This window comes from Barbus barbus (genome assembly GCF_936440315.1).
Source record: "Barbus barbus genome assembly, chromosome: 26".
NCBI lineage: Eukaryota > Metazoa > Chordata > Actinopteri > Cypriniformes > Cyprinidae > Barbus > Barbus barbus.
This window is the reverse complement of record NC_136754.1, coordinates 31,059,207-31,076,868: the sequence shown is the minus strand read 5'-3', so window position 1 is coordinate 31,076,868 and position 17,662 is coordinate 31,059,207. Positions and strand designations below refer to the sequence as shown.

The 17,662-nt window shown below is 42.2% G+C and overlaps 1 protein-coding gene across 2 annotated transcripts in view; it reads right to left on the bottom strand.

Moving 5' to 3' along the window:
* Nucleotides 1–17,662, bottom strand: part of LOC306845538 (cadherin-2-like) — a 77,052-nt gene that overhangs the window by 10,024 nt on the left and 49,366 nt on the right. For both annotated transcript variants that reach the window (XM_079378408.1, XM_079378409.1), the window contains 6 exons: nt 15,929–16,114; nt 12,899–13,152; nt 12,509–12,651; nt 10,588–10,821; nt 8,363–8,596; nt 7,766–7,905 (listed from right to left, as the gene is read on the bottom strand). In XM_079378408.1, the coding sequence (XP_079234534.1) occupies nt 7,766–7,905; nt 8,363–8,596; nt 10,588–10,821; nt 12,509–12,651; nt 12,899–13,152; nt 15,929–16,114 (1,191 nt within the window). The remainder of the gene's footprint in view (nt 1–7,765; nt 7,906–8,362; nt 8,597–10,587; nt 10,822–12,508; nt 12,652–12,898; nt 13,153–15,928; nt 16,115–17,662) is intronic.

The following is a 17,662-nucleotide window of genomic DNA, read 5'->3' as shown; positions in this document are numbered from 1 at the left end:
GAATATACATAAAAGTAAACCATTTTCAAATGATGTCTTACAGCTATCTTTATGACCAAGAATGACAGAATGTTTTCGTTTTTTCCCGCAGTGATTAGGACAATATCCGCGATTGCCCTCGAGCCTTTCTCAGGCACACATCACAGTCCTCTCATTTATAACATTGCCTATGTTGTTTATAATAAATCCAATTATAATTTGTGTTGTATTTTACATTTAGTCATTTAGCAGACGCTTTTATCCAAAGTAACTTACAAATGAGGACAATAGAATCAAAATCAACAAAAGAGCAATGATACACAAGTGCGATAACAAGCCTCAGTTAGCTTAACAGTAAACGAGCAAGTTTTTTTTAAAATTACATAATAAAAAGAAAACCAATAGCTAAAATACAAAAAGAATAGAGAAGTTAGTTTTTTTTTTAAGAAAACAAGCAGTTAGTAAATGAATAGTGCAAGACTAAAAGGGACAAGTTTTTTTTTTAAAGAATAGAAAGCACTAGAGTTAGAGGGTCAAATAAAGATGGAAGAGATGTGTTTTTAGCTGATTCTTGAAGATGGCTGAGGACGCTGGGATTGAGTTGGGCAGGTCACCAGGAGGGAACAGTTAATGTGAAAGTGATTTTGTGCCTCTCTGGGATGAACAATAAAGCATTGTTCACTTGCAGAACGCAAGCTTCTTGTTATGGAATGACACTCGGACAAAGGAATAAAAGTATAAGAGGTAAGTTTATTGTCAGCAATAGGTGTGGGTGCAGATGAAAGGCGAGTATCCTGAATAATGAAGGGTTTCTTGACTTGAAGAAACTTGTAACCTTGATTCTTGTTTCGCAGGAGATCGTGGGACGGAGATGGAATTAAGCACACACCTCTGATGATGAGCAGGGAGATGATCCACAATGCGATGGAGACTGGAGGGGATGTTGGAGCTAGGAGCAGAAGGTAATTTTGGAGAAGACACAACAGGTAAGTAAACAATGTAGGTATCTCAATGTATCGACAGGATATCATGGAGAGAGTCCACTACGTATAAACGAGATCAGACATTGAGTGAAGTGAGGTGTGTGCTTATAAGTGCTGGTTGATGAGGGAGTTGATAACTTGCAGGTGCGTGTAGTTAAAACTCAGGTGACAGAGTACGTTGTGATTGGGTGAGTGAGCCTGACCGATCTGTGACAGTACCCCCTCCTCCACAGCCCGCTCCTGAGGGCCGAGGACCCTGACGTCGTGGTGGTCTACCTCTCCCTCGGGGTCCTGGACGATCTGGATGGTTAAAGTGAAAGTAATCCAGTAGCGTGGGATCGAGGATGTCATTTCTGGGGACCCATGACCGTTCCTCTGGTCCATAACCTTCCCAGTCCACAAGATACTCTAAGAGACCACCACGGCGCCGGGAGTCCAGAATCTCGTGGACCGTGTAGATGGCACCTTCCTCCTGGATTACCGGGAGAGGGGGTTCCACTGTCGGGCCCGGCTCTGTGGAAACAGAAACAGGAGGGTGATATGGTTTGATTAGTGAGACATGGAAGGAAGGGTGAATTTTGTAATGTGAGGGAAGTTGGAGTTGATATGTGACTGGGTTGATCTGCTTGGTGATGGTAAAGGGACCAACGTATCTGGGACTAAGTTTCTTGCAGGGCAGGCGCACCCTGATGTCCCGGGTGGACAGCCAGACCTTCTGACCAGGTTGGTATGTGGGAGTTTCAGCCCTACGAAGGTCTGCAGTCATTTTGGTTCTGTGCACTGCCCATTGCAGCTGATGGTGTGCTGCATCCCAGACCCTCTTGCTCTCTCGGAACCAGTAATCGATAGATGGTACCTCAGACGGTTCCCTCGACAAGGGGAACAGGGGAGGCTGGTAACCGAGGACGCACTGGAAAGGAGTGAGTCCAGTGGATTGTTGATGAAGCGATTTCTGTGCGTACTCGGCCCAGCTTAGAAATTGGTTCCAAGAGTCCTGGTGGCTATGGCAGAAGGTTCGCAGGAATTGTCCGATTTCCTGAATCTTCCTTTCCATCTGCCCATTTGACTAACACCTAGGAGCGAGAAGGCCTTCCAGACTCTGGATACAAAGTGGGCCGCGGTCTGAAATAATGTCTTATGGAATTCCATAGTATCTGAAGATGTGGTTAAACATGATCTCAGCGGTCTCCATAGCTGTGGACAGGCCCTTGAGTGGGAGAAGTCGACAGGACTTTGAGAATCGATCAATGACTTCAAGGATACATGCGTTATCATCCGAGGCTGGCAGCTCTGTGATGAAATCAACTCCTAGGTGTGACCAGGGGCAATTGGGGATGGGCAGCAGAAGGAGCTTGCTGGATGGAAGATGGCACGGACTCTTGGAGATGGCACAGTCGGAACAGCCTTGGACGAACCTTCTCCCATCCCTAGCCATATTAGGCCACCAGAAGCAGTCCTTTAGCAGCGAGAGGGTGCCGTTGGCCCCTGGGTGGCCAGTGCCCAGCGATATGCGAGTAGAGTGAATCAGAGGGGTGCGTTGTGCTCTGGGGACATACTGCAACCCCTGTGGACAGCCCGGCAGAGTGGCTCTGGAGGCATTGGAGGGAGAAGCTGGGCTGGAGGTCCATTGGATGGGATTGACGAAGATCTTCTTGGGAATGATGTATCCGGTTCCTCACTGACCTCTTCAGGAGCTTGCAGGCGAGACAGCGCATCCGCTTTAACAAAGCGCATCCAGGTTAATTCGCTTGGCATGTCGCAAGTATTGGAGATTCTTGTGGTCAGCGAGTACGATGAATGGGTGTTGAGCACCCTCCAGCCAATGCCTCCACTCCTCTAGGGCTAACTTCATAGCCAGGAGTTCTCTGTTGCCGATGCACTCGTGCACATCGGATGGATAGCTGTATGATTTCCAGATCATAGGAGTCATCGTAGGCTGTGAGTTGGAGCCGCAACCTTGGCTCGAGTCCTTGTCGGTAAGTAGTGAGGAGCAAGCGCTCATTCCAGCCGCTGGCCGCTGCAAGGGTTCTAAATTTCAGAGCATAATCATTAACAGGAAGGGAGCCTTGTCGGAGATGATAGAGTTGTTCACTGACAGTGGTGTCACGTGCCGGTCTGCCAAACACTTCTCTGAAATGAGCAACAAAATTATCAAAGGAAAGGGTAACAGTACCAGCTTGTGCCCAAAAGTTTTTTGACCATTGTAGTGCACGCCCCTTCAATAGGGAAATCAGAAATGCAATCTTGGCTTTTTCGGTTGGATACAGCTGCGGTTGTATCTCTAGGACCAGCGAGCATTGAAGCAGGAATCCGTTGCACTCCTCCGCCGAGCCAGAGAAGGGCGCTGGTTTGGCAATGGGACTGAAAATTACCGGAGGAGAAGGAATGATGTTGTTGGTGTCCGGAGGTACGGGTGATGGTGGAACTGGTGGTGGAGTGAGAACCCGCTGGAGGGCATCCACGATCTCCTGGAATGGGTCGGGTGCACTCATAATGCTGACTCCTTTGTAGGTCCAATCTTCTGTTACGGAATGACACTCGGACAAACGAATAAAAGTATAACAGGTAAGTTATAAAAGTATAACAGGTGCGGGTACAGATGAAAGGTGAGTATACTGAATAATGAAGGGTTTCTTGACTTGAAGAAGCTTGTAACCTTGATTCTTGTTTCGCAGAAGATCGTGGGACGGAGATGGAAGTAAGCACACACCTCTGGTGATGAGCAGGGAGATGATCCACAATGCGATGGAGACTGGAGGGGATGTTGGAGCTAGGAGCAGAAGGTAACTCTGGAGAAGACACAACAGGTAAGTAACCAAAGTAGGTATCTCAATGTATCGGCAGGATATCATGGAGAGAGTCCACTACGTATAAACGTGATCAGACATTGAGTGAAGTGAGGTGTGTGCTTATAAGTGCTGGTTGATGAAGGAGTTGATGAATTGCAGGTGCGTGTAGTTAATACTCAGGTGACGGAGTGCATTGTGATTGGGTGAGTGAGCCTGACCGATCTGTGACACTTCTAGAGGCACATAAGTCTGAAGAACTGAATTTAGGTAAAGGGGTGCAGAGCCAGTGCTGGTTTTGTAGGCAAACATTAATGCCTTGAATTTTACACGAGCAGGTATTAGTAGCCAGTGCAAACTGATGAACAGAGGTGTGACATTCATTTTATAATTGTATATAAAAAAATTTTTTTTACTAAAACTTTTATTGCTACTTATATTTTCTGATTTTCATCTTATTCTATTCTGAATACCGGTAAAATGTCTCTCAGTGCAATTTGACTGATATGTGTAGCAGAATTTTTAAAACTTTTAAAAATAGCTTTGGAAAAAAAATGCATTTGGCTCAGAGGCCTATGTGAATTGTGCGAGCTTATTTCACAACATTAGATCAAAAGATTAAACTAAGTACATTGGCCCAAAGACCCTCCCCTCAAAAGAAATCAGGACAGAAGTGGTGGAAATTGAACAGAAGAGACAGATTAAAACAGCAGGTGTGAACGGGAACGTGTCTCCCTCATATACTTGAGATCCAACTGACCAAAACCCATCTTAATACCAGGTGTTAACAGGGCAACGCGATCTCTTACATCAAGTTTACGCTTTGATTGTTATAATCAGAGGATTCGCAAGTGTGCAGATCTCAGCACTGACCAAAACGAAGTGATTTCTAACTTTAACATCTCTGAATGGCCACACTCTTCACTGAGCGCTCACACAGACACGGGAGTGTTTGAAAGCCACGTCTATCAGAGGATCAAACATTTGAGCCGGGGACCTCTGGTTGAGCTGACACGGAATGACCCAGCAGTACTTTCCAATATTGCTTTGAAATGAATGTTAAGTAGAAACGGCGTGAAATCAGAAATTGTGAAGCCTTAAATGGAGTACTGTTATCAGTCCAGACACATGGGTTAGCGGCAGGCATTAATTAGTGATTCACTAAAACTGGGCTAATGCTTTTTGGCCCACTTGGCCACCGAGATCTGCTTTACAAAGGGCTTGTGTTCTTCCCTACATGACACCTACACCTCTCACAGCACTTTCAAGAAAGAAAAGCTATTGCTGACTGAAAAATCATCACATCTGTTACAAAATGTAATATGATGATTTGTAATATGAAGCATGAGTTTTGTGATCCTACGATGCTGTGAACGCTGCTCACGTAGTCAGTCACTGTCACGGTTTAGTTTACTTTCAGTTCTGTTTTGACCTTATTTGGTAGTTCCTGTTCTGGTTTAGTTAATTAGTAATCATCGTCTAGTCCTGTCACCTGTCTTCAGTTAATTATCTTGTTTGCTTGTTTGTTCCCGGTTTCTTTAAATAGTCCTGAGTTCTATCCTGTGGTTGTCAGCTCTTGAGTTACTTCAATGTATTTACGTGTTCGATGCTATTTAATAAAGAAGAAGCCTTTCTGTTAAACTCCTGGATCGTGTACTTGTCTCTACAACACCATATACTATAACAGAAGAGCTGACCTTAACTGAAGATGAGGAGGCGGCTGGTTTTGGTTCCTCACGGGGGAGGTTCGGGGATGTTCCGCGAACTTCCTCCGCTCGTGGTGAGGATGATGCCGCCGCCCACGATGTTTCCGCCGTCCAGGGCGATGATGGTTCCGCCCGCGGCGAAGACAGTTCCGCCGACAGAAAACGCAGGGCTACTGGATGAGGCTCTGCCCCCGGAGTTCTCGGCTCCCGTACTCTCTGCAGTGCCTGCTCCTCGCCAGTGCCCTCCAGTGCCTGCGCCTCGCAAGTGCCCTCCAGTGCCTGCGCCTCGCAAGTGCCCTCCAGTGCCTGCGCCTCGCAAGTGCCCTCCAGTGCCTGCGCCTCGCAAGTGCCCTCCAGTGCCTGCGCCTCGCAAGTGCCCTCCAGTGCCTGCTCCTCGCAAGTACCCTCCTTCTTCTCTGCTGGTGCCGCCCAGCTCTCCTGCATCTTCGCTGGTTCCGCCCAGCTCTCCTGCGTCTTCGCTGGTTCCGCCCAGCTCTCCTGCGTCTTCGCTGGTTCCACCCAGCTCTCCTGCATCCCCGCTGGTCCCGTACGGATCCGCGCACCCAGAGTACACCCGAGAAGTCGCACTTCCAGAGCACCCCCGAGAATTCGCGTTGTCAGAGCGCCGCCAAGAGTCTGCGCTGCAAGAGCGCCCCCAAGTATCTGCGCTGCAAGAGCGCCCTCAAGTGTCCGCGCTTCGAGCGCCCCCTACAGCTTGCTCATCCAGGGCATTCCCCAGAGCTCGCTCCTCCAGAGCGCTCCCTAGAATCCGCTCCTCCAGAGCGCCCTCCAGTGTCCGCTCCTCCTGAGCGCCCCACAGAACCCGCATCTCCAGTTTGGCCCCTTGAAGGGAACATTCCCAAATAAATTTTTTGGGGGGCTATATACCCCTGGCCTGCGTGGCCGGGCCGAAGGCAAAGGCCATGGAGCTCCCTGTGCTGTCTCGGCCAACCCAAAAAATAGTCCCTCCAGGGCCTCCCGTGTCTCCTGATCCATCATGGCCTCCCGTGTCTCCTGATCCACCATGGCCTCCCGTGTCCCCGGATCCGCCATGGCCTCCCGTGTCTCCTGATCTGCCATGGCCTCCCAAGGCCCCTGATCCGCCCTGGAGGCTTCCCTGGTCTCCTCCCTGTCCTGGCCCGGCTCCAGCCTCCAGAGCGCCCGCCCCCCGCCCGTTATGTGTATCTTACGGTGCGGGACGCACCTTCCGGGAAGGGGGCGATATCTGTCACGGTTTAGTTTTCTTTCAGTTCTGTTTTGACCTTATTTGGTAGTTTCTGTTCTGGTTTAGTTAATTAGTAATCATCGTCTAGTCCTGTCACCTGTCTTCAGTTAATTATCTTGTTTGCTCGTTTGTTCCTGGTTTCTTTAAATAGTCCTGAGTTCTACCCTGTGGTTGTCAGCTCTTGAGTTACTTCAATGTATTTACGTGTTGATGCTATTTAATAAAGAAGCCTTTCTGTTAAACTCCTGGATCGTGCACTTGTCTCTACAACACCATATACTATAACAGTCACATGAACGTCTGCTAATTGTCTGTAAATAAAGCCTCCATTTAAACACAGCAAAACAGACATGTTGTAGTTGAAATAGTAAACAAAGCTGCTTACTTGATGTTTTAATGTATTTTTATATTGTATATAATAAATATTTTAAAATTGTATTGCATCGCTGCCATAATAACGGCCCATTTCAAATGTTTGCATGCTTTTTTTTTTGTTTCTTCTTGTTGTTCTTAAAAGCTCCCACTCGCTGTGGTGGAGTGATGATGAAATATAATTCCTGCAAATTCCCTTCAGCCTTTCAGTAATGAAAGTGTTCATCTTTAAAATACACGCTAATTACAGCGAAGTGCGAAAGGTAGTGTTCAGTGCTCAGCAGTGGTCATAAAAGATTGAAAGAGTAAATTTAAAATTAATGTCTTCTTGTAAACTCAGAGGTATGTATTCAGACGTCAATTAAATTGTCATATGACCCTGGTGTTTGTCAAAAAAAACTTGGTGTTTGAGAAAAGCACTGACATTCTGGAATCAGACAGCCATAAAATCATCGAATAACCCCTGTAAATCTTAAAAAATTACATCCCCATGAGAAACAATTACCATCCGAACAGGTCGTAAAGTGCACTGTGAAGAGAGCTGATGACATTTAAAATAAACTAATGCTGAAGAGTTCGCTCTGGTGTCTATCTTTACTGTACAATCTAAAAAAGGGGGCAACACATTCATTTTTAATTAAAATCCTAAGACAACGTTGAGCTTGTTATAGACCAATACAAGCTAAAGTTTGAGTTAAGGTTCTTGGACAGTACCTGGTCTTCCTCCCCTCCTCCCTCTTCATCATATTTCAGTATGTTGTCTCTTATGTCCTCCTCTGGGTCGATCAGCAGCTGCTTGGCCAGCCGTTCTTTATCTCTCCTTTTCATCCACATGACAAACAACAACACCAGGACTACACAGAGAGAGTTATTATTACGAATATAAAACGACCAGTTTTCCTTATCAGCACTGATTTCTGAAAGGGTCAATATCAAGAAAGGTGTTATGCAGGTACCTTCGGGAAGTATTCGTTTCTAGCCCTTACTGTTATTATCATAAATGTAAGACCAACTTTTACATGTTCAGATTTCATAAATCTTGTGTACAGTTCCAGAGGCTGCCATAGACTTCAAGAGCAGAAACAGAAGAAGAATACTGATACAATAGGTGCCTTTATTACTTTTGTGCTTGTTGCCTAAATAAAGGCTGAATAAACATTGCGATCCTGTATAAATACTTTACCATTTATATTTCCTTTTTGCATTACAGAAATGAGAATGAGATTTTTTAAAGAAAACTATCATTTGAATTCTCAACATTGGAGCATGATCTGGACATGTTCTTGAGATGGAGCTGTATATGTGACTCACTGAGGAGGGTGATGACACACAGCAGCAGGGTGATGATCGCTCCTGTGCCGAGTCCAGCGCTCATGATAGGCTCCTGATCTGTGCAGTCGCTGTTATGATCACACGGACACACCTTCACTCGCAAGTACGAGGTGTTGGACAGCGGCGTGTCACCGGAGTCTGTGATTATAATGGGAATCTGATAGATTCCACTCTCCAGAAAGTCAATCTTAAGAGAAAGTTGTGCATATTCACCTAGGAAATGGATTAAACACTATTAAAGCAATACTTAGAATTATTCACATGTATTTACCTGCAGGTGTGTGATTTGAGTTCTCGAATCAGTATGAAAATAAGAAATTTTAAGAAAGTGTAAACACTGGAAGTATCCAGACCACTGCAACAGTTTTTACTGTTTGGCGGTTTCACCGAAGTGCAATATTTATATAATTTACTTTAGTGTGTCTGTAGTCACCTGCGTGTCACTGAAGCCTGTAGTTGGCGCTAGTGAGCATCCGATATAATGTCACTTTTCAAGAGAAGTCAAGCTGTTAAGACTGTTCCAAAGTGCTCTGTAGCAAAATTTTAATCTCACATAATGTTTACTGATTTTGTGAGCTAACAGTGAGGTGTCATCGCAGACTGTGTTTTTCAAGTGTTTATGTGTGTAATCGCTTAGTTAGTCCAATTAACTCATTACCACACAAATAAATAACTTCAATGGCGCTCTCGCAGACGGTTCACACAGGTACTGCAAGTGTGGATGAACAAACACTCAAGTTACAGTGGGCTTTATCATGATATCAAAAATAATTTCTGACTGCTTATTAATACGTCAATGTACGGTAAGAATGCTTTCGGTCATTGATTAATTCATTATTACAAAATGGTTAAATTAGATAAAATGTAAATATTTAGGTGAATAGGGTTGGGTACCAAAACCCAGTGCCTTATTTTGGTGCCACATAAATGCCTGAGCAATCGGTTGAAATATTTGTCCTCTGCTTCTCTGAAACGGACGTAAGAAGCTTCATCACCATGTGTGTGAAAAATAATTTCCCGACTGAGAAAATGTATGTGAATGCAAGTCGGACAGCTCTATTAATACAATTCCAACAAATCTTTGTAGTAACACAAGTGTCCATGTAGTTGTCAGTCCTGTGTCTTGTTTCCCCCTCCTCTCGTGCCCATATTTGGTTAGTTCCTGTTCTGGTTTGTTCTCATTAGTTTATTAGTCCCCAGCCCTGTGTCATTAATTATCTAGTTTCTCCTGTGTTCATAAGCCCTGTGTTTTCCTGCCTCTGTGTTTGGTCTGATTGTCTTCATGTTGCTTTCCATGTCTCTAGTGATCCCTGAGTTTTGTTAAAGAAAAGTCTAAGTTGGTTGAAAGAAGTTCCTCGCCTCTGCGTTTCCCTTCTCCTGAGTGTGTTGTGACAGTAGTAGGGTATGTCTAGTCCACTTTCATTTTTAAAAAGTATCTCACGAATGATAAAAAGGTTGGAGACTCCTGCATTACATGCTGATTTCCTATACGAATGACCCTGAAAAGGTCGCTCGAAGCATACAAATAAGCAGACGCCTCATTACTGCGCATTATACTGCGCATATTGGGACTTTTTTCATTTTATTTCCTATTTACTTTGTTTTAGTTATGTTTAGATGTCATTCTGTTCCCTTCATACAAATTTCATGCAAACCACCTAGCAGCCCTTTTGCAGCCCTAGAGCCCAGCTGAAAACTCCTGTGTTGTAAGTTCTGCAAGCCTTTACCTCAGAAACTTCGTAAACATCAGAGAGAAATGGAACATTATTTTGCGCTGGAGAGACTCAACGTTTCCTCATTTCAAAGGTCTGTCACTGCTCGCAAAAGGCCAGCTGTGAGCTAGAATCTAGACTTCAACAACAGTAATATAGTTGAATTAGAATAGCAAAGTAATATTATTAGTATTATGCAAAATATATGGTTAAAAACTGATTGTATTTTAATCATCCAAAGACCAGAAACACCACAAGCTAGCTTTGATGTAACATTCAAATAGATTTAAAAATAAAATGCATGGCAACCAATTCAGATGTACTGAAATTCAGTATGTCAAAAAAGGAATGTGGAACCAGCTGAAGATGTGCTGTGATGCGTCGTGTGCTTGCAGTGTAGATGGTTAGTGAACATTAGAATGAAAATCTCATTGCACACATCTGGTGTTCAAGAGGCTGATGAGATATTTCTGCTTGTGTGTATTTTCTCACCAGTGAGACGCATGATTGTCCAGTTCTTCCTGACATCGCTGGGTTGTAAAGGCAGCTCAAAGGAGAAGGGTCCAGCATTGGGATCCATGTCTGCATCCAGTGCTGTGATATTAATGCCGTTGTTCTCAGGTTTTTCACACATCTCTGCCTCTGGCGGGAACACCTCCGGAGCATTATCATTTATGTCCAAGAGAAGGATCTGCAGAGTCCCGGTGCTGCTGGCCGGAGGAATTCCTGGAGACCAAACAGACTCATGATGAGCAACACTGAGAACAGGAACATCAACAAACTACCAGCAAACTCAAGATGCCATGCATATCAAGATAAGGAGGGTGACATATGTATTGCAATATGGGTCAATGCTGAACTAAATTTCTCCTCAGCAGTATTTAGTATAGTATTGAATATATATATATGGAATACACATCAGGGAATTAACTGGTTGAAACTGGTTCTTTAGTTAAAAAACTCAGTTTCGATTGATACTTAGACTTGAGAATGGATTCTTTCTATACAACACCAGCAGGGCTGTCAAATTTCTTTTTTTGAATTTCAGCTATTTGTCTAATTTAAAATAAAATCCACATTCAAATGCAAAATCGTTGCATTTTAATTTTAGGTGTGCGTCAGGCAGCTTTATCAGTGGCACACGAGATGCGACGACGATGTAGGTGTCATTGCATTTTAATGCTTTTGTTAGCATATGCAGTTAAACCCACCGGATGAGGCACTGCTCATTCAAAATATTGCAGAAAAAGAGAACATCAATGCGGAGATGTTGTTTACAGCAAAACTGGAACCAAGCCGTTCACACAGAATGCATACTTATTGCATGTTCTATAGAGACATCTATCATTGTTACATTTGCGTCTCGCACAAGAGAGCCACACGTTTAGAAAACCATATAACATTAATGTAAGTTCAAGGTAACACTTTATTTTAAGGTGTCCTTGCTACACACGTTACATGTACTTACTATTATATTAACAATAGGTTGTGCATAATTACATGCAAGTAACCCTAAGCCAAACCCTAATCCTAACAACTTAAGTAATTATATTTGATTCGTAAACATTATTTAAAACGTTATGCACTGTCCAAAGATAGTCACGTTATTTTATTGCTTTAATAAATGTGCATTGGTAATATTTTGCGCCCTTTTGTGGCCTCAGGAGAGAAGCCAAAGGCTTTTTTTTCCCCCGCAACTGAAATTATGCCTTTTAAATTCAAATATAATTTGAATATTGATAATATTCAAATACAAAATTCGGATTTATTGTAGTTTTCCAGCCGTTTTGACAGCCCTAAACACCAGTATCAACAATATTGATTCCTTTGGATCGATTCGTCCAGAATCACTCAATAAGAGCAAGAATATGAATTAAGAAAGTAAAAAGTCCATTCTGATTTCTTGTTTACTTTAAATGATGCCATAAAAATCAGTACATTTTCTTGGTGTGGGTTAGTGTTAAAAGTTATTACTAAATCAAATGAGTTGTTTTCACTATTCAACTGAAATATTCAACACAATGGTCATGTTAAAGTGTCATGAAACCCTGGTCATTCACACCTCAGATTTGAAAAAGACTCAAGAAACTGGAGTGGAGTAAAAAATATGGAAAAGCAGGAGTATAGAAGGTGGGAAACGTGGAAAAACTTGACGACAAACTTCCCAGCATTTTACTACTCCTACTACTTTAGTTTCATATTGACAGTATTCATGAAAAAAAAATCTAATTTTACCATTTATTATCATTATTTATGCAGTGTTGAATGAAAATATTTATTTCTAAACCTGCTTTTTGTAAATGTCTTTTCAATGCTTTTTTTTACATCTAATCCAATAATGACTTCATTTTTTTGGGGGGGGGGGGAATACAAACAAGAAAACAAATGTCATTTTGTCGGTCAGCAAACATACCGCTGTCAATGGCGAGGAACATAGCTGTGTAGATATTGTCTTGAACAAACGGAGACTCTCTGTCTAAAACAGCGATGGTTGTGATCTGTCCGCTCATGGGATCGATTCTCAGCCAGTTCGCAGGGTCAGACAGTGTGCTGTACCTAAGAAGAGCATAAAAGTGTTAAGATATACTAAAATCAAGGTTACATAAGATTTATATTCATTACATGTAATTTATATTACTGTTTTATACCAAAATTAGTGTTGGTCCTTAAATGCGACTGGTTGGACACATCTATAAGATACCAAATTATCTCTTAAAAGAGGTGTACAGTTCTTGGTTATCTCTCCAGTATGTGTTGTTAATGATACTCGTGACTGATGCTTCACTCAGCGGTTAGTGTGCACCTGAGGCTCTGCTGCTCGAAGCGGTCTGGATCCTGAGCGGTGAAGGTCGTGATCTCAGACTCGGCCAGCATGCCCTCCTGCAGACGGAGCACTTTAGGGTTGGGCTGGAAATACGGGCTCTCGTTGACGTCCGTGACACCAATAGAGACGGTGGCTGAGGACTGACGGGGCAGACGGATGCCTTTGTCCAGAGGAACCTCATTCAGTGCCACCACCATCAGCACAAATGATCTGTTGATCTCATAGTCAATGGACTGAAATAAAGATGGAAAAGAATGTGTAATAAATAAATTTAATTGTATGAATCAGCAATGTAGTGTGTATCCATCTAAAATTTGGAAAATTATATTCTATTCTTGCCGTAGTTGTGTCACTTCTGAGAGTTTATGTCTAGCAGCTGACGCTCGTGCCATGGTTTGGTGTTTTGTGTCTGAGCGCATGGGTTTTTCTAAATCCTGATCATGTGCTCTTGGTCTTGTCTTTTTGTAAGCAAACAGCAATTACACAAAAACATGAACTGTATCACTCACCATCTGTCCTTATGTTAATGCTGTTTTTATGAAATGCTCTGCACACCTAGTGAAATGACCATTGGTTCCACTGTATATGGCTGGAATGTCAAGAAACTCTCTTTTGGTTTCGTGTACCTTGTCATGTGCTCATAACTCTTATGTGTGTTAAGCTCATGGTGTTGAGATCCTGACACTTGTTTCGGTGTTTCAGTGTTGGGATCCTGACATCCGTGATCTGTACACTTCTGTCACTTTGTTTGAACACATAAATTATGCTAAACTCACCATCCCTCACCTGATTATTCGGTTTAATTATGTGTGGTTTTCTTGGATGTAAAACTGCTCTGATGGCTTTGCACAAATGGGGTACACATACAATTTTGTTTGGGTTGCCAATGTATTTACAGCTTTAAATTGCACACAGTTATATGCATCTTTAGAACCACAGCATGCAGTCCATTTAGCCTGCCAATGCTCAGCATACATGAACCATTCAAGAGTAAAAGTATGGAGATTGTGAGCCAGCTGTTTCGACAGTGTGTACATTTTTGGATGAAAGGGCAGCTCTCCACAAAACATAGTCTTTTCTATAGTCTTTGGTTAGCTAGCTGTTGTGTGTGTGTGTGTGTGTAGTTTAATTAACATAACGTTAGGCACTTACATAAAATACATACCCGCGATTGTACCGTATTTTTCCTTTCTGAAGTTGGCAGACACACACACACAAAACAGCTAGCTAACCAAAGACTATAGAAACTTGTAGCTAAGGTACTGTTGTCTAATCAAATCTATTCAGCGGTATCACCAACTACATACAGGCTTAGCTAACGTTATGTATTTAGGTGGGGGAGCATGAGAAGAGAGAATAATTCAGTTCACTAGTCACTGAATTTAAGATGTTACATTAGTTAACTAACCCAGTAAAGGAGCGGTTGCTGGCCATTGCTGCTTTTTTGTGTCATAACATCACTTGACTCCATGTTAACATCACCATATCAATAAGCTATTCATATTTTTTTCTACCTCATATGCTGCCATTTAAATACCCTGTACAACTTTTTTGCACATTCCTGTTATATTACTATTTATGTCAACAACATACTGACCTTGCACATTTATATTTTTTTTATCTTTTATTTTTCTTAATATTTGTCTATACAATTGCACTGTCCTTGGAGCGGAACTGACTTATATTTCACTGCTGGTTATACTCTGTATAATTGTGTATGTGACGAATAAAAATCTTGAATCTTGAATTAGAAGCTCACTCTTCTGTCAGACTGGCGTCAGTGGCTGGAAAGCGTAGTGGGCGTGGTCAACCTGTCACTTCAATCGAGAGTGGCCAATAGAAAAGGGCGTTTCATCCTGGTGCGTAGAGACCGCCCACTGACACACAGCTTCACTCGCATGCAAAACTTTTCAACTCGCAAACAAAAGTTTTAGACCCGCAAAAAAAGAAGGCAGGAAAGAGAGCAACATTTGTGGATTAGTGATGAAAAGTTTTTGAAGTGCACAAAGAAAAATATATATTTTTTAAAGATTTACACGCACTGCAAATTATTTTGTTTTCAATTACTTTAATTTTGAACCTTAAGAAGACTTTTTTTGCAAACTTTTATTTTTTAATTACAAAATAATTAGTTTTGCTCTCAAATACAGAATTTTTGTTTGAATAATAAAGACACAAAAATAATTCCATACTTTTTTAGTTTAGTTTTTTTAAACACCAAACTTCAAACTCATCTATGTCACATTGGTTATTTTTGAAGTAAACTTTTGCCCATTTGTTGAACTGTTTTAGACTGCCGCTTGAATTGAACTCAGCGTCCAGTATGTGTGTGTGAGTGTGTGTGTGTGTGTGTGTGTGTGTGTGTGAGTGAGTGAGTTGAGTGAGTGCGTGTGAGTGCGTGGTGTGTGTGTGGTGTGGTGTGTGTGTGGTGTGGTGTGTGTGTGAGTCCATTTGCAGCTTGATGTTGTGTGAAGTGTTTAGTGGACTGTGTAAATCATCCAGCTGCTGATCTGTACTGTAGTGCACTGTCAAACATACAGATCTGCAAAGAACGCTGAAGACATGCAAAGCCGCTCATCTATTCTTGTTCTGACCGAGATCTACTCGTTGAATAGACAGATGTGATCGTTATAATGTCTCTCAACCTTTCGTCCTCCACAATATGAACTGAGCTCTCCATTTAGCCACAGCTGGACTGGTGATTTGTCTATTGGTCTTTCTGTCATATTGTCAAGCGGGGTCTGTCACAGATGAAGCACTGTTTGTGTTAGCTGTATGCTTTGATTGGAAATGGTATTTCAGACTGCATGTACAACAGTGGTAAGTAAAAACCACAGAAGAGGGAGCCCTCAAGCAAAGATTTGTAATGGAATTGTCCATTCAGAAAACCTTTCTCAGTTTTTTTTATTTATTATTATTGCAGGCTTAGAATTAGATCATCTTCTTGGGAAATGTAGGTGATTCACAACTGTGTTTTTTCAAATGTGACAGTGCTCAGTATTCTCCTACCTTGACGACAGTCACCAGGCCTTCATTAGAAACGGGATCAGTGGGCACAGAGAAATGGCCCATGGGGTCACCAGCCGTTATCTTGTAGACGGTCTTCCATGCTCTTGTGTTGGGCTGGTCTTTGTCTGTTACTGTCAGGTTGGCCACAATAACATTGACCTGGTTCTCTGGTACCGTGCCAAAGAACTACATAACATAACATGTACATGACAGAGACAAAACAGAGAACATGTAATGTTATTATTTATATGTCATATGCTGATACTGCATTATTACTCAGTGGACCTCTTCTTCATCTGGCCAGGATTTCTACATTTGCAAAAATGTCCTTAATTCAGCTTTTGTTTCATTATAAGGTGCCTATAGTCTAGTACTCAATATTTGCATTGCTTTGACCAGGGGCGGAGCCAGACGATGTGAACATTCGGGGCTTAGCCGAAACCTAGGGGGGTCCGGGGGCATGCTCCCCCGGGGAGATGTTTTTCCATTTACGTCAGCTAAATGCACTATTTTTCAGGCTGTTTGAGATAATAGAATGCCTAAAAATCTATACACTATATGGGAAAATGATGAATGTTACTCAGTAAAATAAAAAATCACCCAGTAGAGCCTATAGCCTATTTTGTATTTAATTGTTCTCCAGCTGTAGTGAATCCAAAACACCAAAAATGTTAAGGATGACTCATTTTCATCCAAGTATAATTATAAACGCAGGGCTCTATACACTTATATTTTTGAAGGAGCACTTACAAATTGCATAAATAATCTTATGAGGCTAATGTATCAAATATAAAATTTGGAATACAGAAATATGAAATGATGAAACAAATTAGAATGGTACTTTGCCACTAGGTGGCGGCAAGCCACTGCCTTAATGAGTGAGTCAGTCAGTCATTTAATCAATCGATTTGTTCGAAACAGATGATTCATTCAGAAAAAAAGTAAGCAACTGTTTTTATGAATGGGTCAGTGAATCATTTACTCACGCAAATTTATTCAGTAAACACCGCTGTGTGTTGCTGCAGAGCACAACAACATGCTTTGTTTGGAACCATTTCCTTAGCGAAATATGTCTTTTTTTATTATCTTGTTTATTGAATTGTTGCCCTGACACGAAAAGTCTGCCACAGACCATGCTAACCCAACAATATAACCGCTCTGTGTGTGTGTGTGTGTGTCTTAAAGACTGTGCTGCGCAACCGTTCAAAATGTAACGTTAAATCAGACACAATTTAAAACCGAATAAGAAATATAATACTATGATTAAAAGTTACAGATACCTGAAGCTGTTGTATCTTGGCGTTCAAGTGTTGGCTGGGGGTGTTTTACTTCCTTTTTTTTTGAAGAATTTTGAAATATCCATTTTATTTTTCAAATAAATTGATCTAGTAAAATACTACACGCTAACAAACCGCCTGGCTCCAAAAGATCTAATTTCATTGGCTGGATCGTACAGACGCTCATCGATGGTTGGCCAGTTTACATGTCAGTCAGAAGCACTAGACTCAGTGGGCGGTTTTTGTCGGGTGTGAATGACAACGCGTAAATTGACAGACACTGTAGACGTGAGAGTCGAGAGATATTTATTTATTTGTTTATTTATTTATTTAAATTCTAATATAAATTACTTTATTGGGCATGGAAACTCATTGATGGCATAGTAATAAAAACATTCGGGGCTTTACTGAAAACATTCGGGGCTCCAGCCCCCTTAGCCCACCCCTAACGCCGCCC